Genomic DNA, 25,563 nt, shown 5'->3' on the forward strand with positions numbered 1-25,563 from the left:
TAGCCTAACAAAGGTTTAATAAAAAAAATGTAGGTTCAACTCTCCAGAAGGAGCCTCCTTTCAATTCGTTGATTTGTCAGTTTATTGCATAGGTGGACACGTCATGTCACCAAGCAGAGAAGACAGTTATCTTTCTGCCTAGTACATCATGTCTGTGACCTGACCTGCAACAAACTTTCGGTAACACTTTAGATTAGGGAACACATATTCAACATTAATTAGTTGCTTATTAGCATGCAAATAAGTAACACATTGGCTCTTTATGAGTCATTATTAAGTAGTTATTAATGCCTTATTCTGCATGGCCTTATTATACAAGCAGTAAGCCATTAACTAAGAGTTTTCCCCCAATAACCTCAGAATTATTGCTTATTAGTAGTAAGTCAGGAAGTTGTTGTATATGAGTTATGATCTTAATATGCTTTTCTTTGTATGGACTTTATAAGTCTCTACATAGCGGTGAACGAAACCATGGAAACGGCAAATAGCCACCTTCTCCAGACCTTTGACGTGATTGGTGGCTCCTTTTGGATGATTGATGAGGATTGGTAGATTGTAATGTCAATCATTACTCTACAAAGTGGCTCACTGGTAGACTAACATTGGCGCAAAGTGCCTTAAGCTGCATTCTACCGAAAATTCCAGCAGGGGGTGCTGAGTGTGGCTGCAAAAACATTTCTGTCCATTAATTTCAATGCAAAATGAGAAAACTTCTCACTTGATTTATTACCTCAGAATTTTTTTTTTTACAACTCTATGGTCTCAATCGCTAGTAAAAAATCTTCTTCAAGACATTTTCATGTTGTCACTTTGTAGAGTAATGATTGACATTACAGTCTACCAATGTATCAATCCAAACTTTCAAATCACAAACTCCTGGCTTGATATGACCTGCAGAGATATTGCTGGAGACACAGATTTTGCAACAAACATATAACATAAAACATATGATATATCTTTTTGTGATATCAGAATCTTACTCTAAGTAGGACAGAGAAAGTTTAAGCAGATGGAGTAAATGTATTTAGAGTAAATGTATTTAGTTTAATCATAGTTTAAAAACAATATTAGCACATGATCATTGTAGCAAAGCATCTTGCATGATTAATCTATAAATGCACAGAGAGAGGTTACATACACAGTTAGTGAATTATGCACGCATAGATAGTGACCTACGTCAATCAGATAGTGACCCCCACCCACAGAGACAGAATAACAGAGACAGAATAAGTGACAGAATAACAGATTATTCTAACACCCAGCCCGGGTTCCAATCCGGCAGGGAGCCCTTTCCTGCATGTCTTCTCCTCTGTCTCCCTCTTTTCATTCTGTATCTCTCACTATCGAATGCAACTCAAGTAGATTTACTCAAGTACTGTACTTTTTCAATTTTGAGGTACTTGTACTAGGGTTGTCAATAGTATCGATACTCAAAAAAGTATCGATACTAAAACGTTGTATCCGGATACGATACTAATTTTCAAAAGCATCGAGTATCTGAAGCTTGTTATCATAGTTGCAGTTTCTTTTTGCACAACTGTTTTTTATTATAAATATTTAACCTGTGGTTCTGTTGATTTTTACATGTTGCATTTTTCTTGTCAATAAAAATATTTCTGTTAAATTTTGGGGTCTTTGTTTTTATCCTTGTGGTATCGAAAATGATATCGAGTATCGAATATTTTCTTGAGTATCAGTATCGAGTTGAAAATTTTAGTATTGTGACAACCCTAACTTGTACTTTAGTATTTCCATTTTATGTAACTTTATACTTTTACTAATGTAGTAAAGAACGTATGTGCATGTGTGTGGCAGTGTGTGATGTAGACATGCTTGTGTGAATTTACATTTGATCACTACACTACAACCGGTTGCCATGGAGACACAAGAGTGGTTTCAGTGTGTCATGTGTCTCTGGTCAAAACAGATACTGAACAGAAGAAGAACTGAAAAACTACAAATGTAGATACAACACAAAAGTCATTTTTCTAGGGATGTGACAATGAAGCCTCATGAACCATGAACTTTCTTTATCTTATGAGCCCACCAGATGGCGCTCTTGATTTTTTAAAAAAAGGCTCAAGCAATGTTAATTTAATGTACTTTCAGCCCTTTGTTGAACAGAGAGTGCCATCTAGTGGACTCAGAAAATGAAGAAAATGGTTCACGAGGCTTCATTGGCACGACTGTGTGGTAAACAGAGCAAACTTTTAAAATAACATGAATGCTTCTTCATTTCAAACATCTCAACCATTGTCTTCAGATGCCATAGCCATCATTATCACCGCCAAGATCAAACCGAATGGTTAAAAAAAAAAAGGCATCTAGTACTTTGCACTTGACTTATACTGCCCTACAAAGTCTAACTGCAATAACTACATTTTTGGTTAAAATTGAGTTATAACTAAAAATGAACTCCTTGATGCTGTTTTATCTTCTGACAAAGCTTTAGATTTTAATTTTGCTTTATTTCAGAGAAATAATTATATAAAAACCACAAAATCCAACTCAAAACCAAGCAGTAATTGCACTTACCACGGTCTGCTTTGGATATATGTACTAATTTAAACATAAAAATCATAGAAATTCTACGTTTATTTGATAAGGGAAAGTATTATCTAGATAGTGATTAAGTAAAAAAGTGAGAAAAAAGATATTAAGACTAAAATATAACATTTATTTATAATATTAAGTCTAAAATACACACATCTCTGAATAGAGTTGTTAAACACTTTTAAATACACTGATAACAAAATCAATTTGAAAATGTTTATTCACTGAAAACAAAATATAAAAGCTGAAAGAAGACAACAACATTGTAGTTACTGCACTCTGTTTTTTGCATTAACATTAGAACCTTTTACAGCAAAATCAGAGAACAATAACTATGTTTTTGGGGTCAAAGGTCAAATAAATCATAATTTTTTTAGCATGACATCATCAATACATGTAGAAATATCACTTATCTACATATAACCAATTTGGCTGGCCAGTTAAAACACGTTAAAAAACTTAAAAGCAGTTTTTCTCAGTTTTACCTTTTGCGTAGTTAGGAAGGAAGGAGTAGTTTGCTGTCATTGTTTTTTCTCTTGTGACAAATCAAGTGTATGGCCTGTCACATTTTAGAAAGTAAAAGAAAATTAATCTGCTAACTTCAGCCTTGATGGAATCAGTTGTGGAAGAAGAATTCAGATCCCTTACTTTAAGAAAAAGCAGTAATACCACACTGTGAAATGACTCCAAGCAAAAGTCCTGCATTCAAAACTTATTGAAGTAAAAGTACAAAAGTATCAACATCAAAATGTACTTAAAGCATCAAAAGTAGAAGTACCCACTCAGATTGTTTTATATATTCCATCTATATTATTGGCTGATTATTATTGATGCATTATGTAAGCATGAAAGCATTATTTTCTTCATATACTGTTATGAGGTTTAATTTACAACAAATGTCACTTTAATCCCCCCACTATCATGTATTTTATGTTAAATCTCGACCTGAAAAGTAACTAAAGCTGTCAGCTAAATGTAGTGGAGTAAAAAGTACAATATTTGCCTCAAAATGTAGTGGAGTAGAAGTATAAAGTTACATAAAATGGAAATACTCAAGTAAAGTACAAGAACCTCAAAACTGAACTTAAGTACAGCACTTGAGTAAATGTACTTAGTAACGTAATGCTATCTCTGTACCCAGTATGTTGATCCTTGTCTACTATGGGAACAGTCTGTTAGAAGACATAAACAGTTGCATTAAACAAACAGGGGACCACAAGATACACAAGAGAAAGGAAACTGAGTTGCAAAGACAAACAAATAACCTGGCAGGTGAGGAGAATAACTGGCACTGAATGAATATTGAACCAGTGGTGACACCTAGTGGTGAAACACTGACATGACAAAGAAGTCCAACCAACCAAGTCCTGGAGTGGAGACACCCAGACAAAATGAACCTGTAAAATCTGTGTATCATTCGTTCTTTTCATTTTCAATTGGCAATCAAAAATCAAATAATGAAAAATAGACTGGTAATTTTGTTATTTGTTTTTTTATTATAACACAAACAATTTTTTTTTAAATGCTTGTTTTTTCATATTTCAATATTAGGCTCAGATCAAAAATACGAAATGGAAAAACGGCCACCAGGGCTGAATTTGATTTTAAGAATTAATTGTTCGAAGTTTGACTGCGATCAAGTGAGCCGTCACTAGCTTCCCGGTAGTCAAACCAGCCGTCACTATATAATGTAGTGCGCCCGTATTGTGATATTTATGGTAAATTCATTGAGACTGCTCAGAGCGAGCTGACATGAAGGATAAACACTTTACTGTCAATCTTTCTCACTTTTTTCAGTATAAAATTCTTACCTGCAGAGAAGAGATGAAGTATTAACTTTACATGAACACACCACATGAATTAATTAAATTGTGTCACGCCGAAAATGTATTTGACGTGCAGTTTTCAGAATAAAGTGTTACACAACCAGGCCCAAATACCAGATAAATATGGAGAGATTAATTGCATGATATTCACAGACCTGTTCACTGTGATTTTTTTTTTTTTTAATAAAACGCCTTTGGATGTAGACTGTATGTAAATGTTAAAATTAAACTGTCACTGTGCATTTTATTATGAATTTCAAATACATTTTGGCACGAAAATATCACAATATATTTAGGCTGAATATCAATATACGATATATATCCCCATATTTTTCTTGCAAAGTGAGAGCATATGTTCAGTCAAAGTCACAAGTAGTTTTATTGAAACCGTTTATTTAAGTGAACATAAATATTGTATAACAACAGGAGTACCTTTTTAAAAAAATCAAAGCTCCATGAAGTGCACATTTAAATAAAAAAATATCTTAAATAAAAGCCGTAGCTTGCCTGGAGCAAGGATCACAGTGGAAATTTAAACTATATTGATATATGCGATATGGTCAAATTCCATATCACATTTAAAAATATATTGATATATATTTTATATTGATATATCGCCCAGCCCTAGTGTATGGGATGGATTTCGTGTTGTGTGTGAGCTCTAAAAGTTTACATACCAAGGCTCTGACTGTGCTGATGAAGCAATCACAGGGACTTTGAACTGTATCCTGTGACACAGCTGCTCCAAACAGACCAAAGTTTAGACATGCTGAGAGGATTAAGAGAACATATCAGTTCATAATGTTTCTCATCATGTTGACTGGAATAGTTAGTTTTAATTGTGGACTCGAAGAAAAGAGTGTTCTTATGTCAAACCACTCTTATACTGTTCGTAAACAGACACACTGCCTCACTGAGACTGCTTCTCTTCCGAGAATGAGTGTAGTAACCCCTCCCTCCTCTTCCTGCTTGCCAACACAGTCCGTCCCATTCAGTCCAGATATTCCCTACTTCCTGCCTCTCTCACAGATCTACCAGTGTACAGATGAGTGAAACCAGCATGTTGTAAAGTAAAGCCCCATTTACTGTAGATCAGCAAGCTAGCGTGAAGAAAGGGAACTTAGATTTTGGTTTGGATCAGTTCCCAGTTTTAGTCCTGAATGAGAAAGTGAAACTATTTCACATTCATTGTCTCTTCGAAGTGAAATGGCGCAGCAGCAAAACCTCATGGATCAGAAAAAACTCTGCTGTTCGATCTGTCTGGATCTACTGAACATTCCAGTGACCATTCCCTGTGGACACAGCTACTGTATGAGCTGTATTCAAAGTCACTGGGATGAAGAGGATCAGAAGGAATCTTCCAGCTGTCCTCAGTGCAGACAGACCTTTGGATCGAGGCCTGTCCTGGTGAAAAACACCATGTTGGCAGACTTAGTGGAGGAAGTGAAAAAGACTGGACTCCAACCGGCTCCACCTGATCACTGCTATGCTGGACCTGAAGATGTGGGATGTGATGTCTGCACTGGGAGAAAGCGGAAAGCTGTCAAGTCCTGTCTGCAGTGTCTGGTCTCTTACTGTGAGCAACACCTCCAGCCTCACTATGACTCCCCTGCCTTTCAAAAACACAAGCTGGTCGATCCCTCCAACAAGCTTCATGAGAACATCTGTACTCGTCACAATGAGGTAATGAAGATTTTCTGCCGCACTGATCAAAAGTGTATCTGTATTCTCTGCTCCATGGATGAACATAACGACCATGACACAGTCTTGGCCTTCACAGAACGGACTGAGAGGCAGAAAGAGGTTGGGGTGAGTCGACAAAAGATCCAGCAGAGAATCCAGAACAGAGAGAAAGATGTGAAGCTGCTCCAGGAGGAGGTGGAGGCTGTCAACCGCTTGGCTGATAAAGCCGTAAAGAATAGCGAGAAGGTCTTCACTCAGCTGGTCCGTCTTATCAAGAATAGAAGCTCTGATGTGAAGCAGCAGATCAGATCCCGGCAGAAGACTGAAGTCAGTCGAGCTAGAGTTGTTCAGGAGAAGCTGCAGCAGGAGCTAGCTGAGCTTAGGAGGAAAGACACTGAGTTGCAGAAGCTCTCACACACAGAGGACCACACAGAGTTTCTACACAACTACCCCTCGCTGGCATGTCTCAGTAGTCCAGACTCACCCACCATCAATATCTGCCCTCTGCAATACTTTGAGGATGTGTCAGCAGTTGTGTCAGAGGCCAGCGCTAAACTACAGCACGTTTTAAGTGAAGCGTGGACCAAGATCTCAATGCCTGATGTGGATATTTTACAGTCGCATGCAGAGCCTAAAACCAGAGCTGAATTATTACAGTATTCATGTCAAGTCACACTGGATCCAAACACAGCAAACACACAGTTGTTATTAACCGAAGAGGACAGAAAAGCAACAGTGATGGGTAAAAAACAGTCATATTGTAATCATCAAGACAGATTTACTGACATGTTCCAGGTTCTAAGTAGAGTGAGTCTGAGTGGACGCCATTACTGGGAGGTAGAGAGGAGCACATATGAAGCTTCAATAGCTGTTGCGTACAAGGAGATCAGCAGAACAGGAATTGAAAGTGGATTTGGAAATGATGACAAGTCTTGGGCTTTAGAGTGTTTCAACAACAATTACCAGTTCAGGCACAACTCTATCAGCACTTTAATCCCAGGTCCTCGATCCTCTAAAATAGGAGTGTACCTGGACCACAGTGCAGGCATTCTGTCCTTCTACAGCGTCTCTGACACCATGACTCTCCTCCACAGAGTCCAGACCACATTCACTCAGCCTCTCTATCAGGGACTTGGTGTTTTTGGTTCATCTGGGAACAGATCTGCTGCTGAGTTCTCTAAGCTTGAGTAGGAAGAAGAAGTTTGAGTCAATGGCTTTACAGAGATTTAAGAACAGGTTAAAAAAAAACAATTTCTTTCCTTCTTTGAATGCCTGAATTATTATAATTCAAGTTCATTTTTGTCAATGCAGATGCGGAAGGAAGTTATTATAAGTTAAGTCTTTTATTTTGGTAGTCTAAGAGTAACGTGGCGTCATATCCATTTCAAGCAAAACAAAGCAGAAGCCAAGACGCAACCTCTGAGCCTGAACAGTGAAGCCTGCATTCTGTCTAATGGCCAGCAGGGGGCAACTCCACTAATTGCAAAAAGAAGTCTGACTTGATCCAGTTGGACTAAAAGACCCTCTAAATAGCTGTTTATTTAAAAGAACAATTGTTTCTGAGGGGCTAAGTGAATCAATTTGACTAAGAGTTTACCTATTTTGAATTTAAAAAATAGTAATAGAAAATCTATATGTTGCAGTCTAGTTGATATAGTGGCATCAACAATTAAATTACATGGGAAACACTGCCACTAGCTACATAACTACATACATTGTATTCATTCCGTTGTACACTTTTATTTTCCACTTTTTTTTGGCAGTTTACAAATGATGCTGCTGAAATATGACTGATTGACGTGACTTTTACTTTACTTTTTTTTAATGAAATATGCCTCATATACAGGCTCGAAAGGTGTGTGATTCAAATTTAAAAATGTTAAATGTTTAAAAAAAAGTTATAAAAAAAACCTTAAAAATCTTATCAACAGAAAAGCATATTGTCCCAGTCCTAATTTTTTATGGTCTGGGCTCATGATACTTCATGTTTCTGCAGCTGCTCTTCTTCCTTGAGGAGGTCAAAATATGTTGTTCAAAATCAGTGGTGGAATGTAAGTACATTTACTCAAGTACTGTACTTAAGTACTTTTTGAGGTACTTGTTCTTTACTTGAGTATTTCCATTTTATGTAACTTTTTACTTCTACTCCACTACATTTTGAAGCAAATATTGTACTTTTTATTCCTCTACATTCAGCTGACAGCTTTAGTTACTTTTCAGGTCAAGATTTAACATAAAAAAACATGTGATCGATACAAAATGATTATGCATTTTTATTAATTAAACCACGTAACACCATATTAAGTAGTTAAAATGAACCTTACCGGGACAACAGGAAAATGCTGTTCACAAAAATGCATCATTTCAAATAATCCAATAGTATATCTGGGAATATATATAACAAGCTGAGTGGGGCCAATTTGCATAACAACTACTTTTACTTTTGTACTTTTACTTCAGTAAGTTTTAAATGCAGGACTTTTTCTTGTAGTGGAGTCATTTCAGTGTGGTATTAGTACTTTTACTCAAGTTGGAGATCAGCTGTCTTTTTCTGCCACGTTTGCTTATGAAATGTAACATGAGCATTTTTTACACAATGTACTGCAAGTACATTGTGATCATGAAGGAAAAGATCACCAGTTGGTTTATAGTTGCATTTGCAGTCAGACACAATATTAGTACAGTGATTTATTCCAATAATTCCAGAAACTCAGTATTCTCCAATCAATTAAGCTTCAGAGGTTCTTCACACTTATTTGATTACACTTATGAGCACTTATTGTTGCACTATTATTATTTTTTTAATATATGTGACTTTTGCTGTTGCACAGTTATTATCATTGCACCTTTATTTTATGGGAACAACTGCACTTTCACTTTTGACTGAAGTAACATTTTTGTTATTTTTATTTTTACATTACCCTGATTTATGATCATTGAGTATGATGATGAAAGTACTTTGCAAATGAGCATATATATATATATAATCTATAATGTAACTGACATTTATCTGTGTATTTCTTGTTTATATCCTGCATGTCTGTATTTCTCTAGTTGTTCATAAAGATTTGAAATAAAAAATAATAATAATAATTAAAAAAAAGGCTGTTCCATTTGTGCGTGAAGTGATTGCTCCGAAGACAGGATCCGAAGACAGGATCCCTGACTTTGGGATACAGGCAGCCAAACAAACGGCAATTGGGTTTTTTTCGCATACTACTCGGAACCTTTTATCGACGCCTGCATCCACACGGACACATATTCACAGCACACAGCACTTCAAAACACGGAAGTGAATCGCCGCTCTCTTGTTGTTTATGTTTTCGTCCTCTCAGCGGCTAGAAAAGTGACTTTTGTGAGACATTATGGCTGTGAGTTCCGTTCACCTGGAGTCAGACGCCTTCCTGGTGTGTATGAACCACGCGTTGAGCACAGAAAAAGAAGAAGTGATGGGTTTGTGCATCGGAGAGGTGGAAGTCACCCGGATCGTCCACATCCACTCCGTCATCATCCTCCGCCGCTCGGACAAGAGGAAGGACCGGGTGGAGATCTCCCCGGAGCAGCTGTCTGCAGCCTCCACGGAGGCGGAGCGGCTGGCCGACATGACCGGCAAGCCGATGCGGGTGGTGGGCTGGTACCACTCCCACCCGCACATCACCGTGTGGCCCTCCCACGTCGACGTGAGGACCCAGGCCATGTACCAGATGCTGGACCAGTGCTTCGTGGGTCTCATCTTCTCCTGCTTCATAGAGGACAAGAACACCAAGACGGGCCGGGTGCTGTACACCTGCTTCCAGTCCGCGCAGGCGCAGAAGGGCTCCGAGTACGAGCGGGTGGAGATCCCCATCCACGTCGTGCCCCGCGAAGCCATCGGTAAAGTGTGCCTGGAGTCGGCCGTGGAGCTGCCGCGGATCCTTTGCCAGGAGGAGCAGGACACCTACCGCAAGATCCACAGCCTGGCGCACCTGGACCCCGTCACCAAGATCCACAACGGCTCGGTGTTCACCAAGAACCTGTGCAGCCAGATGTCTGCGGTGAGCGGGCCGCTGCTGCAGTGGCTGGAGGACCGACTGGAGCAGAACAAGCAGAGCATCGTGGAGCTGCAGCAGGAGAAGGAGAGGCTGCTGCTGGAGCTGCAAGCTCTGTGAGCCGCTCTTATGTCCCTACTGGTTTCCAAACTCACTGGTTGCCGTACTCGTGTGTGCAGCTGGGCAGTGAATTTTACTGTGGGGGCCAGTGTTTAATCAGAGGGGCACATTAGCACATTAAAAATGGCAAAGATGATATTTAAGCGTTCAAAATCTTTATTTTAGCTTATTTTAACATCTCATTTAAGTATATTTGGAAGATACAAATACATTGATTTAAATAATGAGACTCACCAACAATAACAGTTTTTTTTGTATGACAATGACATTTCTCATTTTTGTATTGTTTTTGTTTGTCACTTTTTCTATTTTGAAAGTGCAGTACAGTCGGAATGATCTTTATATATATATACACACACACAATATTTCATTGAACAATTAAACTATTATACAATGTACACATTCTGGGTTCCTTTTGTGTACAATGAGATATTGTTTGAACAAAAAAAAGGTTAGAATTGTTCCATTGTTCATCGTTATAAATTGATCATTTTATTATTAATTTGACGCAGGGGCCAAAGGCTTCTTCACAGGGGCAGTGGCCCCTGCAGGCCCCTGTGTAGAACCGCCACTGCAGCTGTGTTCTGCCTCAGTGCCGCAGATCATATTTACAGTGGCGGTTCTAGACCAATCTTACTGCAGGGGCCAAGGAGAGGCGAATGTTTAATCAGATAACATAAAAAAAACGGCAATGGTGATTGTTAAGCATTCAAAACTTTTATTTTAGCTTATTCAAATCTCATTTAAGTATATTTGGAAGATACAGATACATTGATTGAAACAATGACACTAACAAACAATAACATTTATTTTTGTGCGACAATGACATTTCTCATTTTTGTGCACAATTACTTTTGTTATTTTGAAAATGCCGTACTGTGAGAATGATCTTTTTTATATATACAAGCTATTATTGCACAATTCAACTTTTATAATGTACACATTCTGGGTTCCTTTTGTATACAATGAGATATTGTTTGAACAAAAAATAGGCAATTGTTCCGTGGTTCATCGTTATAAATGTATTATTATCATCATCATATTATTTATTTGACACAGGGGCCACAGCGGGGGCCAAGGGCTTCTTCAAAGGGGCAGTGGCCCCTGTAGGCCCCTGTGTAGAACCGTCACTGCATATTTACATCACATATTTAATAACGTCACCCTGACCCACCCTATTGATAATAACCAAAATCATTATCAAGAAAACCATGGAAAATGTCTAGATATCAGCTCTTAAATTAACCTCTTATCAGCTATCTTTGTTGTCATCATTATATTTGTCTAAACAAATGTACCTTTAGTTGTACCAGGCATTAAAATGAACAAGAAAGCATGGAGAAAACAAGGGTGGGCTAATCATTTTTTCCATGACTGTTTATTAAATATGTGATGAAACAGCTGCACACACCAGTAAAGGCACCAGTTAGTTCGGAAACCAGTAAGGACACAACACCGGGAGGACATACACAGCGGGGAGGAGGACAGAATATATAGAGACCACTATCAGTTCTGTTGCTCCTGTTGGACAAAGGAAAAAGTCTTCTGTTTTGCTTGTCTTAAGCTTTTTACCCCCCTTTCTCTCACCTTCTGGACGGGGCTGGGTATCGAACTTGTGTACTTTCTATGCCAAATGAAAGGTATCCATAATATGGAAAACTGTCTAATGACAAAAGTTGGCATTAAAGTTCTGGTCAGAATTGTAGTCCTGATGACTTGTTCTCAATTGAAAATGTCCTTAAAATAATTTTATTGAATGTTTTTGGTGATGCTTTCTTCATTTTCACATAATTAAAAAGCTTTTTATTCTCACTTATAATGCCAAATGTCATAAAACCTAGTCACTGCCGGTCACTCATTGGCAGGTCTATAATGCATTATAAACATACAGTTATGGAAAAAATTATTAGACCATTGTTTTCTTCAATTCTTGTTTATTTTAATGCCTGGTACAACTAAAGGTACATATGTTTGGAAAAATATTATAACAACAAAAATAGCTGGTAACACTTAACCATCATTTATAAATGGTAAACAGATTAATTATTAATGTTTAATCATCATTTATAAACTCTATATAGGCCATTTAGAATGGTAAATACATAATTTATTAATGTTTAACTAACTACATCATTCATAAATGGCCTATAGATGATATATTAATGTAAGCTTATAGTTAATTTACCATTAACAAACAATTAAATTATAACTTATAGTTCATTAATAGTTTTAGTTGTACTCATAACATTTTTAACACCATATTAAGTATGTTTATGATTTTGAAATTATTCATATACCTTTAAGAAATTGGTTGAAAACATTTTAAGATTAAATATGTATAGCACTTTGTAAATGGTTAATAATTTGTTTATAAACCATGTATAAACATTACTTAGTTGGTTATTGTAAAGTGTTACCAAATAGCTCATAAGAGTTTAATTTAAGAGCTGATATCTAGACATTTTCCATGGATTTCTTAACCAAAATCATTATCAAGAAAACCATGGAAAAGTACTAAAGTGTGACAGTGTGCCAGCATGTGCAACACAAGAACCATGTAACCAAATCAGATAACCAGCTATCATTAATCTTCTTATTTATTTAAATAAGGTAAATAAAATAGGTGCAAACCAAGTAGCAACCTAGCTCCAGGCAGTGATCAGTGAAGCCAATGCAGAAGAGCCTCAAACCTGCATTCTTTCTGATGGCATTTTGAAGTACATTTTCATCCTGATATTTTTGTACTTTTACTTCAGTAAGTTTTGAATGCAGGACTTTTACTTGTTGCAAAATATTTAATGCAGTGGAAGTGAAAAAAAAATGTTCACATATATTTTTATAGCACTTTTTAGGAGCTGATCATTTTTGGCACTGTGTAAAACATCATTTTCTGGAGGGATGCACAAGGGTTAAATATACAAAAGAAAACTGCTTATGGTATGACCACTTATCTGTTCACTTCTCTATGAGGAAAGACATAATTTCCACCAAAATTAACATTTTTCATTTATCCTTTATTTATTTTCCCGAGGAATCATTGAGGGCAACCCCTCATTTACAGTAATGTTGAGAGTACAGAGAACCACACAAAACAGCACAAAACACATGCAAAAACATTAAAAACAGTTACAGTGAAAGGCAGAGTTATTGGTTGTCATAGTTTTAAACTGGCCCATAGTTATAATTGTAGAGACAGAAAATATAACAACAACAGAGCAAAAAGAAATGAAGGAAATAGAACTCTATACACCACAAAAAAGGTTCCACACAGCTGTGGTGACCTGGCTAAAATCCACTATAAATGTTGTCTACATAGCATCACAGAACTCAGCTGTGGACTAGTTACTACTGCAAGCACTTACTGATTTAAATTGTTGCTGCTGCTCTTGCTAGCTGGCTTACTAATGAATCCTAGCCCTTTGCTGCTAAAAGCTGGAGGCTGGTTGACGGGTGGATGTTGTGATATTATCAATTCACTTAATAGTTTTAAGACCTACAACTTAAACACATGATTAGAATTCCTCAATCAGGAAACTGATTAACTTTTCTGGTGATTCCATTAAGGTTATGAACAATGAAGAGAAGTTTCTCTGATCAGATTAGCCTATGAGATCACACAAACTAAATGAGGAGGTTGAGGAGGAGGAATAAATTGATTCGATTTTTCACTTAGCTTTCTCGCCATTTGGTCATTTTGTTCTCTCATTCTACGTAGCTCTTCTATCGTTTCTCTCTCATGATTTTCATTTAATGTGTTTCTCATATTTTCAATCTCCCTGTATCTATCCTCTCTTTCTCTCTGTCTCTCTGCTGCTCTCTCTTCTTTCTCCCTCCTTCTCTCCTCATTCATCTCCTCTTTCAACATCTTCCTCTCCTCCTGTCTCTCTTTCTTCTCCCTCTCTCTCTCAGCCTGGAATTGTGCATTAATTAGATTCATCTGTATTTGATATTTTTCTTGTGCTACTCTCTCTATCTCCTCTCTTTCTTTGCGTATTTCCTCTTCTTTCTCTTTCAGGATGCGTTGTTTCTCCTCTTGGATTTTCCTCTCGGCCTCTTGGAACATCTCGTTGGTGTAGTGGCTTCCTCCGTTCTTCTGGGTTATATCTCTGATCCTCTGGAGCAGCTCAGTGACCTGAGAGGGATCCTTCGTCTTATTTTTGAATACATGGTATTGGTCATTACATTTGGAAACAAGCTCTTTCAGGGCTGGATCTTCATCAATGAACTCCTCAATAGTGTCGTCAAGACTGTCCCCATGAGTGAAGAGAACCATGCTGTATCTGTCTGCAGCCTGGCCAAAGATTTCTTGAATCTTTTGCACTGATTGCTTTTCCTCTTCAGTGAATCTGCCCACCTTGATGACCACCAGAAATACATGGGGACCAGGAGCAGCGTAAGAGACACACTGAGCTAGATCTTTAGCAGTTTTCTCTTCGCCAAACCTGGTGTCACACAGGCCCGGGGTGTCAATAACAGCAACCTGTTGCCCACCCACATCACTTTTTCCTTTGGAACACTCTACAGTCTCAGACCTTGCACTGCACTTTGATACGAAACACTTTCGTCCCAGAATGGTGTTTCCAGTGGCACTCTTCCCATTTCCAGTCTTCCCCACCATCACTATCCTCAGCTCGTTGTCGTTTTGAACGTTATGTCCTGTGTGGAAATAGAGCGACACATATGAATACACTGTAAAAAAAGATAAACAATAGCTACTCAATAAAATTGAGGCAACAGATTGCATGCAATATGATTATGATATGATGATAATTAAATCTAACTACGTTACAAGTTGAGTTAATAACAACTTAACAGGAAGTGCCTGTCAATTAAAAACGGACTAATTCTATTGTGTTGGATTCATTCAAAATTCTCTTGATTTAGAATTACATACACATAAAGATTATATTTAATATGATCAAAATAAGTAGATTCTATCTCAAACATTTTTATATTAAAGTTACTTAAACAACTGCCTCAAAATCAAGGACGCATTTATATTTAATACATTTTATCAAATATATTAAGTAAAATTAAATAATTACAGAATAATTTATTACAGTGTACATTGTACTTAATGCAACTACGAAGATAGGAGAAACATCTGATGCTTTGACAGTTGTGGTTCCTTTTACACATTTTTTTTTACAATGTTGGAAATTCACAATTTTTTTTTGCAGATAAATACATTTACTCATGCTGCCTTATCTAGCTTTCTTTCTATGCTCTAATATGGCTTTTGTTTGCTGTTCGGTTCACCATTTACAGGAAAAGGCAGCAGGTCTTTCAAACAGGGCTGGACTGGGACAAAAAAGGCCCTTGCATTTTTACCCTGACCGGCCCAATTCAAGTGATTACACAACAATTATCCTAGGGCTCTGCTGTCAGGGGCTTTCTTCTCAGACACAGTGTCTGGTGCCGCTGCAGCCAGTGCTGCTGCAGTTGCTGAAAAAGGTCCAGCTGCTGCTGCAAAACAGTCAGTTTAGCGCGTTTGGCAGCCTCTGCCTGAAGGGCTTGTAGTTGTTGGTTTTTTTTTAAATTATTGTAATTTCTCTGTAATTACTATGCGTTTCCTCTCCTTTTTATTTTCTGTCTGTAGCGCAATTGATTTATTAATTGACTGAATGACAGCCGATGGGCTCTCTTCCCTCCCTCTGCCCATTTTTTTTAAACCATTTGCCAATAAGTCATTAAAAAAAAAAAAAGTTTTGTTTGGCCTGAAAGACTTGTCAGGCCACGGCAACCACAAACATAAATTTTTTAAACTCATAATAGAAAAAAAATTCAAGTTTGTTCAGCCCAAGAGATTGACCAGCATTTGCCCGGTATGCCGGATGGCCACTCCAGCTCTGAAAATAAACCTTTCACTTAACATAATAATAATAATAATAATAATAATAATAATGTTAATAATATAACAGATTGTTTCTGGGACAACACCCAGTACACCAGAGAAAAGGCTCCACTTGTTTTTAAAGCACATCTTCTGAAAGACCCTCCAAAAGACAGAAAAAACAATACAAAAACAACTATAAACTCAGATTCTTTAGAAAATAGCATTCACCTGACTCAAACATGCCTGCTTTAGTCCCCCAAAAAAGACTCCCAGAAATCATGATTATAAGTGAAAAGGAGTCGTCCAGAACTCCTGATCAGAAAACAAAACAGAATAATGTAGGCCTATTTGCAGGTACTCTATTGAAGTATTTATTTATATGAGCTACAGAAAGATATTGCATTACATTAAATTCAGCAGGGATCACTGTTGTACCACTATGACATAATTGTAGTTTAAAACATGTACAGAGAATTGTGACTTACCGAAGTTGTCCATGTTGGAGTTAAAGAGTATGAAGCAGATACTTTAGCTGAGGACTGAGTGTGTCTGCTGCAGCTCTCTCGGAATGACCCTGTATTTATTGATGCTAAACCCCACCCAATTATGGCTGCACACAGTGAAAGTGAAACTAAACCTATGTAATGTTTTTTATAAAGATGGGGGATGAATGAAAATAAAATTAACATCCAATATACAGTCTTCTACCAAATAGACTTTATCTGAATAATGCCTCATCATGATAACCATGTGAGAATAAGTTATTCTAAATGAATCCTTTTGATTGGAGCTGCAGGAGGGGCAGGAATACAAAGCAGTATAAGTACAGCCTGAGCCTCTATTAAAACATGACCTGGAGTTGGAGTTCTTGAGGGGGAAAAAAAGACAATAATTAATAATTATGCATACAGTAATGACAATAACTCTGTTATTAACTGTATATGTAGCCCAGATATATGTGAAACTAATGTGGAAAAGTGTTTTTCCTGATGCCACATGCTGGCTTTTTTGTCACAGTATTTCCTTTTACTTTAATTTGGTTGATTCAGATATTGTGATCTCCCCCATTTCAAATCACAACTCAAAACACATCTGTTTAAAACTGCCTATTCCCTCTGATGACATTGCCCTGTCCTATCTGTTGTATTGTTCTGAATTTTGTGTATATTATTGTTGTTTCTTTTTTCTATCTTTTTTGTATGGTGTCCTTAAGTGCCAAGAAAGGCGCCTTCTAAATAAAATGTATTATTATTATTATTATTATTATTATTATTATTATTATTATTATTATTATTATTATTATTATTATTATTATCTCTTCATCTCAAAGCTTGTTCTCACCACCCTGATTATTTACAGGAAATTTCTGAACTGCTATGATACTAAAGACACTGCAGCAAAAAGCTCCAGGCTTATTCCCCCTCCCTTCAGCTTTTACAAGAAATGGCAGTATTTATTCTAAGCTCCTCAGGATGCTGTGTACTTTCCCCTCACCACTCACCACTTCCTGCTCTCTCTCTCTCTCTCTGTTTGTGTGCTTGTTCTTGTTGCTCTCCTTCTGCTTCTCTCACCACCTGTCCCTGCCTGCTACATAATACAACCTGCGATGATTCTCTGTACACATTTTAACTGCCACATCATACACATACTTATGCAGTTATTTTGGATGAATGAGTTGTGCTAAAGGGTTGCATGTTATTCATTTGAACATAAGGAGCTTGCCATCTAAAATTGACTTACTGAGAGAGCCTGGCTTACCTATAATAAACCCCATGTAATTACTTTATCTGAAACTTTGTTAAACAGCAATATTTCTGATGATGAAGTCAAACTTGACAATTATGTTCTATTTGGGAACGATAGGGCCTCAAGAGGCGGGGGCCTCTCAACATATGTATCCTCAAATCTGAATTTGATCTGGAAAAATCATTTTGAAGGCCTTTTTTGTTAAAATTATTTTTCATGAAAATAAACAACTAATCATTGGAAATATTTATAAACCTCCAGAAACTGCAGAAACTACTGAATGTATCCTGTCTACCATTACCATTAATTTGTTAGACTGCATCAGTGAAAAAAATCATTTTAGGTGACTTCAATTCTAATTGGCTGAATCGCTCCTCTCAAATAGATCGCAATCTCTTTAATAACATACATTTAACTCAACTCATAACTGAATCTACTAGAATCGGTCCCAGTTTTTCTTCTTTGCTTGACTGGATTTTAGTTTTCCTTCTTGGCAGAATTTTACAATCAGGAGTTTAACCTGACTCTTTCAGTGACCATTCTATGGTTTTCTGTATCTGGAAAATCAAAGTGCCTCATCTTCCTCCTAAACTGATTAAAGTGAGACATTTTAATAAAATTAACCTTGAACTATTAATTCAGGATATATTAAATATAAACTGGGAGAGATTTCAATTAATTCCATCTGTTGAAAATGCTTGGAATTTCTTTCATACTGAGTTTGTCAAGATAATCAACAAGCTAGCTCCTTGGATATCAATTAAAGTCAAGGGTCGACATCTACCTTGGATCAAGGGAGATCTCATACATTTATACAAACAAAGAGACAAAGCCTGGAAAAAATACCATAAAACAAAGGACTCTGCTGACTGGAATGCTTGTAAGGCGTTAAGGAATAAATGCAAAAGCAATACAAGAAATGCTAAAGCAAATTACTTTAAGGACTGCTTATCAACTAATTGTAAGAATCCGAAGAAATTTTGGAAGCGAATCAATAGTATAACCAATAAATACACAAGAAGCCATACAACGCATATTAGACTAAATAATCAAATTATCAGTGAATCTTTATTAATTGCAGAGGCATTCAGACAGCACTTTTCTACAATTGCCAGCTCTCTCTGGTTACTCTTACTCTGGTCTTAACTCGACTCAGAATAGGTGTGGCAGCTCCTTCTGCTTCAAACTATCTCTCCAACCAATGTTCAGCGGGTTATTGATTGTCCAGGCTCTGGATATAGTGCAGGTCCAGATGGTCTGGATATTAAGTTCTTTAAACTTGCCTCACATGTTTTGTCATTTCCACTGGCTGACCTATTAGCACTAGAGTAACCCCTCTTCATAAAGGAGGTGACATCTCAGACATTAGTAATTAAAGACCAATTTCAATTATCAATAGTATAGCAAAAATATTTGAAAAACTAATCTTTAATCAATTATCTACATACAGTATCTTATAGACTATAATATATTATCCCCAAACAATCACTTTTTGGACTTAACCACTCAACCACCACTGCTCTTTTAAAATGTACAAATAATATACTGTCAGCATCTGACAGTAATTTGCAGTGCCAATGAAGCCTCATGAACCATTTTCTTTATTTTATGAGCCCTCTAGATGGCACTCTTGATTTAAAGAAAAAGGCTCAGGCTATGGTAATTGAGTGTGATTTCAGCTCTTTGTTGAACAGAGAGCGCCATCTAGTGGACTCAGAAAATAAAGAAAACGGTTCATGAGGCTTCACTGGCACATCACTAGTAATATGCCTACAGGTGCTATATTAATTGAAACAACTTACAAAAGCATTTGATATGTTTGATAATTATCTTCTTTTGGACAAACTGTATGCTATTGGTATTTCCACTAACTCTTTATTATTCTTCAACTAATTTCTTCATTATAGAAGTCAGTGTGTCTCCTTTCAGGGTAGTCAATCGGAATTCAAGATTATTGATAAAGGTGTTCCACAAGGCTCATCCTTAGATCCTCTTTTGTTCTCAATCTTTATTAATGATCTTCCTCAAATCTGTTCTGACTGCCAAATATATCTATATGCAAATGACACTGTGATATACTCTTCCAGCTCTGATATTTCACAAACTCAACACTCTCTACAATCTGACTTCAACCTCGTTCAAAAATGGTTTTCTTCAAATAAGCTTCTTTTGAAAAAGAAAAAAAAACATATAACATGTTGTTTTGCTCTCGACTTGATCCTTCGTTGTGAACCAACTGGTTTATTGGTCTTCTTGATGGAACAACAATAGGAAAAGTTGAAGAATTTAAATATCTAGGCCTCTGGCTTGAATCTCAGTTTCTCACAAGAAGTCCGGAAAAGCATTATGATGCAATTGATATTCCCATTGTCAGACTATGCTGATGTTATCTATGGTAACACCTCTTAAACAAACCTCCGTCCTCTTAATGTATTATATAATAGTCTTTGTAGATTTGTGCTCAGGTGCCCTTATAGAACCCATCACTGTCTAATGTATGAGTCCTTGAACTGGCTTCCTCTTAAGTCCAGAAGGCAACTTCATTGGTCAACATTTATTTTCAAATGTATCTATTTTTAATTTCCCTTCATATCTGAAATAACTTTTAATCCCTTTCAGTTCTCAATACAGCCTACGGGACATGGATCATCTTTTTCTAGTTACACCTAGAATCATCAAAGAAATTGGTCGTCAAGAATTCAATTTAAAAGCTCCATCAGAATGGAACAACCTTTCTTACTCACGTAGGTCTATCACTTCTATTCATATTTTCAAATCATCTTTAATTACACATATTCAAACATTCTGCTCCTGTTTCTGATCTATCTCACCCTTTTTTGTTCTTTTAAGACTCATTTTACCCATATGCTTTCCGCTTGTCCACTGACTGTACTGTATTTGTATATAAATATGTACTGTATACTTTACTGGTGCATGCAAACAAATCTATTTATATGGGTGTGTAAATGTATGCTTATGTGTCCACAGGCCCACCTCCATTTTTGCAAAGGGATTTCTGATCGTACTCGGTCTGTCTGGTGGAGGGTGGGGGTGGGGTGCTAGCTTTGGGGAGCATTGGTAGTGTGTGTGTGTGTGTGTGTGTGTGTGTGTGCTCATGTATTTGGTAATATGTTTAGTATTTACTCTTTATTACCTTTATATTGTTTGTCATTATTTGTAAGGACCCCTCGAAAATGAGATGGTACATCTCAAGGGGCTATCCTTCAAATAAAGAAGAAAGAAAGAATAAAGAATAAAGTTAGAAATCTATTTTAACCAGTTTTAACAGTTTCTTTTGTATCTCTCATCAGGAATGTGGCCTTAACAGTCATTGAGCAAAAGACATGTTTATGCTTATCCGACCAAACTGACCTGTCATATCACGTTTTCCTATTGGTTTGTTCCAAGTCACATGACTTTCAAGGTTCCGGCGGTCAGAACAAAAAACATGGTGGACAGTTCTCTTATTTTCAGTGAAATAAATCAATATTTTGACTTAGTTTCTGCATAAAAATGGATTTTGATCACATTTCTAGCGAGAAATATATGTTTTATTTTCTAAATATTCAATCAGTGAATGTACATAATCACTTTGTATGTTGGAATAGCCACGGGATATGACTGTCATTAACTTGCATTGTAGTGAAATCGGCATTGGCCGATACGTGAGCCACCAGCAGGCAAGGCTCGGTGCAACATCTGCCATTCTCTGGTGAGCTGCTGCTGATACCGGAAAAAAGAAAAACACATAAAATACGTGGATCATCTGAGGCGCCACCACCTCGAGGCCTAGAACAACATACACATTGTTTGCTATCCAACTGTTAATATGTTTTTTTTGTTTTGTTAATAAATGTTTTTTGAGAAATGTTTTTTTATTGAGACTTGTGTAACATTTGTTATCATTGTGTCATTTTTAATATGTAAATGGAGGGAGAAAAGGCAATATTGGCTTCAAGAATTGCCCCCCAAAAAAATCAGCAGCACATATCAGGGATCGGTTAAGACTGATGTCAAAATAATTGGTATCGGCATCGGCCTTAAAAAACCCTTATCGGTTGACCACTACAATTAACATATATCCAATAAGCGAATATAGTGATATAGCGATAAATTTCGGGTCCAATCTGCCCATTTACATTTTCTTTAAAACACAATCAGGTCAGTGATACAATGATGTTACTTTGGATAAATCAGATTCACACAATTTGATTCAACATAATCAAATATGAAACTGTGACAAAGAAAAGACTTGTATTGTAGTGCAGAGTAACAGAAGGATGGAGAAAATATTACAGGAACAGCAAACAGGAGCAGTACATACGCCACTCAAAAGATTAGACTTTTTACAGTCGTTTTTATGAAGAGTGTCTTTTGAAATGTTGGCCTTTCTAACAGCATGCAGTGTGTTGTTGTCAGTGTCATGTGACACCATGTTACCGTCAGTCTGCAACTGTAAAACTGTAAAATTTGCCTTTCAGCTCTTCACTGAATAGTCTGTTGAAACATGTAACCAGGGACTCCACCCAGAGAATAACCAAGCAAATACTTTGATGAAATCAACTTTATTGACTGTGTTCATAGATACAATCAATACATTATTTAGCCATTATAAAAGATCCACTATACACTATAAATGTTGTCTACGTGACATCACAGAACTCAGCTGTGGACTAGTTACTACTGCTAGCACTTACTGATTTGCATATCCTCCTCCTTCTTCTATATTTTTCATTCAATCTTCGTTGTGCCTCTTTCATTTCTTTCTTATGATCTCCTCTTTAGAATAGAATATAATACAATAGCCTTTATTGTCATTGCACAGAGTAACAAGTACAAGTACAAAGAGATAAGCCATCAACCAGTCCAAACGTATAAAACACCCACAAACAGTATGACAGAGGTAAACAGGACAGGAAGACAGGGTATGAAGAGAGAGAATACAGCACAATAAACACGGTTAATGGTATATTAAGGAACAATTATACAAACTGGGTTCTCATTTTTTTCGAGCATCAGGCCATTTAACTCATCTGACTCACAGAAGACACATACTGGAACTACAAGATTATACAATCATCATTATTGTTTACAGGTTGCGATCTCACAACAATTCTTTCTTCCAATCTTTGTTGTTCTTCTCTCATTTCTCTCTCATGATCTGCTCTTATTTTGTTCATTCTATTGTCAATCTCCCTCTGCCTCTCCTCTCTTTCTCTCTGTCTCTCTGCTTCCCACATTTCTCTCTCCCTCCTTCTCAACTCCTTCATCTCCTCCTTTCTCTGTTTCCTCTTCCTTTCTCTCTCTTCCCTCTCCCTCTCTCTCTCAGCCTTGAGTTGTGCATTAATTAGATTCATTTGTCTTTGATATTTTTCTCGTACTCCTCTCTCTATCTCCTCTCTTTCTTTGCGTATTTCCTCTTCTTTCTCTTTCAGGATGCGTTGTTTCTCCTTTTCGATTTTCCTCTCGGCCTCTTGGAACATCTCGTTGGTGTAGTGGCGTCCTCCGTTCTTCTGGGTTATATTTCTGATCTTGTGGAGCAGCTCAGTGACCTAAGAGGGATCCTTCTTCTTATTATTGAAGACATGGTATTGGCCATTACATCTGTCCACGAGCTCTTGCAGGTCTGAACTTTCATCAATGAACTCCTCAATAGTGTCGTCAAGACTGTCCCCATGAGTGAAGAGAACCATGCTGTATCTGTCTGCAGCCTGGCCAAACATTTCTTGAATCTTTTGCACTGACTGCTTTTCCTCTTCAGTGAATCTGTCCAGCTTGATGACCACCAGGAATACATGGGGACCAGGAGCAGCGTAAGAGACACACTGAGCTAGATCTTTAGTAGTTTTCTCTTCGCCAAACCTGGTGTCACACAGGCCCGGGGTGTCGATAACAGCAACCTGTTGCCCACCCACATCACCTTTTCCTGTGGAACATTCTACAGTCTCAGACTTTGCACTGAACTTTGATTGGAAACACGTTCGTCCCAGAATGGTGTTTCCAGTGGCACTCTTCCCATTTCCAGTCTTCCCCACCATCACTATCCTCAGCTCCTTGTCCTTTCGTACACTGTGTCCTGTGTGGAAGAATGAAAGAAGAATGACACTGAAAAATAAATCTGCATCAGGTGCTGTAAACATTCAGAACAATATTATAGCAATAAATCCATATTTGCTATGTAAACACATCCTGAAGTAATGGTGTCCTGAGCACAGAAAAGGAAGTCACCCCCTCTGGTGGGTGTTGCTTCTCAGTGCTTTGTTTTGGTCCCTCCCTTTCAACATGTTCATGTCCCCCTAGCTAATTAGGGCCACGGGGCAATCGCACCGAGCACTGGCCCCTACAGCAATAGCTGTAGGAAAATTTGTCTTCTCCCTCGCAATCCTCTGGTAAAGCTGTCAGAGTTCTAGTTTCTAGTTCTAGGTCGCACAGATGCGCCACCAACACGCACCAACAGCCTCATTGGCTCCCATGTTAAAAATGCAGGAAGATTTCTGAAAAAAGGAGATGTAACAGTTTCTTTAGATCGCTCTAACAAAGCTACTTCTTGATATTTCTGTAAAAAAACAACACATGTAGACGTTCAGGAAGGACTCAGGACGCTCAAAGTGAAGTCGGATCAATGATAGGTATTATGGTTTTGCCTAAAATGCCTTATGTTCGAGGCCAGAAATTCCAGTCTGTCCACCTCTGGCTGCTGTCACTGTCCGGGCCATTGGCAGTTGGTGGTAGTTAATTCTATTGATTGCTCTGCTTTGATTGCCTTTGATCTTTGCTCTGATTGCCTTTGATCTTTGCCCTGATTGCCTCTGATCCTTTGATGTGATTACAGTTACAGATACACACACACATGCGCACGTAAGCGCGCACACTCCTTTTCAAATACTTGAAAAGGAATGCTTGTTGTAGGTGTGCTTCTTGTATATAATATAGCATCATAACATTACTAGTATTAATTGTTTGAAATCTCTGAAGAATCTCATCATAGTGTACACACACCGGCAGTAGCCCCCGTGGCCCTTTCAGAATTTCCCCAGAGGAAATTTTCTAGTTGCCGTTACTGTACATCGGGGACTATTGCAGAATCCAGATTGCCCTGGCGAGTGTGAGCTAATTCCCATTAGCTTCGACAGCAGTCTTGTCCAGCACTGTTAGTAGGGTTGCACATCTCTCTGTGATAAACGGTTTGATTTGAATCTAGATACACAGGTTACGATACGATTCAAAAACGATATACTTTTATTACAGACCGATTCCATTCGAATCGATACAGTTTAAGTATGATTCGATTTTATTTGATTCTACGGTTAATATTTGTTGTAGATATTTTAGTGTGTCACTCACAAGTTTTTTTATTTTTTATTTATCTTCTGATTTGCCATGTAGTTAAATAGTTAACTGTTTTATTGTGGCTCTGAACAACAAAAACACCACAAACATATTTCTACATTTATAATAAATTAAGAGAAAGATCGCTGTAGAGGCCACTTGATTTCATTTATTTTCTGAGGCGCTTGTGGGTGGGGATAAAGGGGACGGCGGACGCAGCCTGAGAGTGAAGCACAGGTGATTTAAGTTGAGTACTGATTAGTTGAGTTTTGTGTGTTCAGAATCAGCGGGAGCGTCACGCCACATCTTTTGATCGTGAGTGAAAACAATGTTAAAGATATGAAGAAATATATGAAATAAAAGAAATGACTGAGACGGAAGCATTGCTTGTTGGTTTGTGGACACGCATCGGAGATCAGACCCCCGCTGATAAGTGTCACTT

The 25,563-nt window shown here is 37.4% G+C and overlaps 3 protein-coding genes and 1 pseudogene across 3 annotated transcripts; 2 read left to right on the forward strand and 2 right to left on the reverse strand.

The window, feature by feature from the left end:
* Positions 1 to 5,156: 5,156 nt before the first annotated feature.
* LOC131992445 (E3 ubiquitin/ISG15 ligase TRIM25-like) lies at positions 5,157 to 9,141 on the forward strand. The gene has a single exon (XM_059358040.1). It carries the CDS (start codon positions 5,586 to 5,588, stop codon positions 7,251 to 7,253), a length of 1,668 nt encoding a protein of 555 aa, XP_059214023.1. The 5' UTR covers positions 5,157 to 5,585; the 3' UTR covers positions 7,254 to 9,141.
* A 149-nt stretch (positions 9,142 to 9,290) lies between these two features.
* brcc3 (BRCA1/BRCA2-containing complex, subunit 3) lies at positions 9,291 to 11,967 on the forward strand. The gene has a single exon (XM_059358042.1). The coding sequence runs from the start codon at positions 9,428 to 9,430 to the stop codon at positions 10,208 to 10,210; it is 783 nt and encodes a 260-aa protein (XP_059214025.1). The 5' UTR covers positions 9,291 to 9,427; the 3' UTR covers positions 10,211 to 11,967.
* Positions 11,968 to 13,207: 1,240 nt separating this feature from the next.
* LOC131992446 (GTPase IMAP family member 4-like) lies at positions 13,208 to 17,294 on the reverse strand. Its single transcript, XM_059358041.1, has 2 exons — positions 16,532 to 17,294; positions 13,208 to 14,866 (listed from the first exon to the last, which is right to left on the reverse strand). The coding sequence occupies exons 1-2, from the start codon at positions 16,542 to 16,544 to the stop codon at positions 13,815 to 13,817; spliced, it is 1,065 nt and encodes a 354-aa protein (XP_059214024.1). The 5' UTR covers positions 16,545 to 17,294; the 3' UTR covers positions 13,208 to 13,814.
* Positions 17,295 to 22,341: 5,047 nt separating this feature from the next.
* On the reverse strand, positions 22,342 to 24,860 carry LOC131992190 (GTPase IMAP family member 9-like; annotated as a pseudogene).
* Between the last annotated feature and the right edge of the window lie 703 nt (positions 24,861 to 25,563).

This window comes from Centropristis striata, chromosome 19 (genome assembly GCF_030273125.1).
Source record: "Centropristis striata isolate RG_2023a ecotype Rhode Island chromosome 19, C.striata_1.0, whole genome shotgun sequence".
Classification (NCBI taxonomy): Eukaryota; Metazoa; Chordata; class Actinopteri; order Perciformes; family Serranidae; genus Centropristis; species Centropristis striata.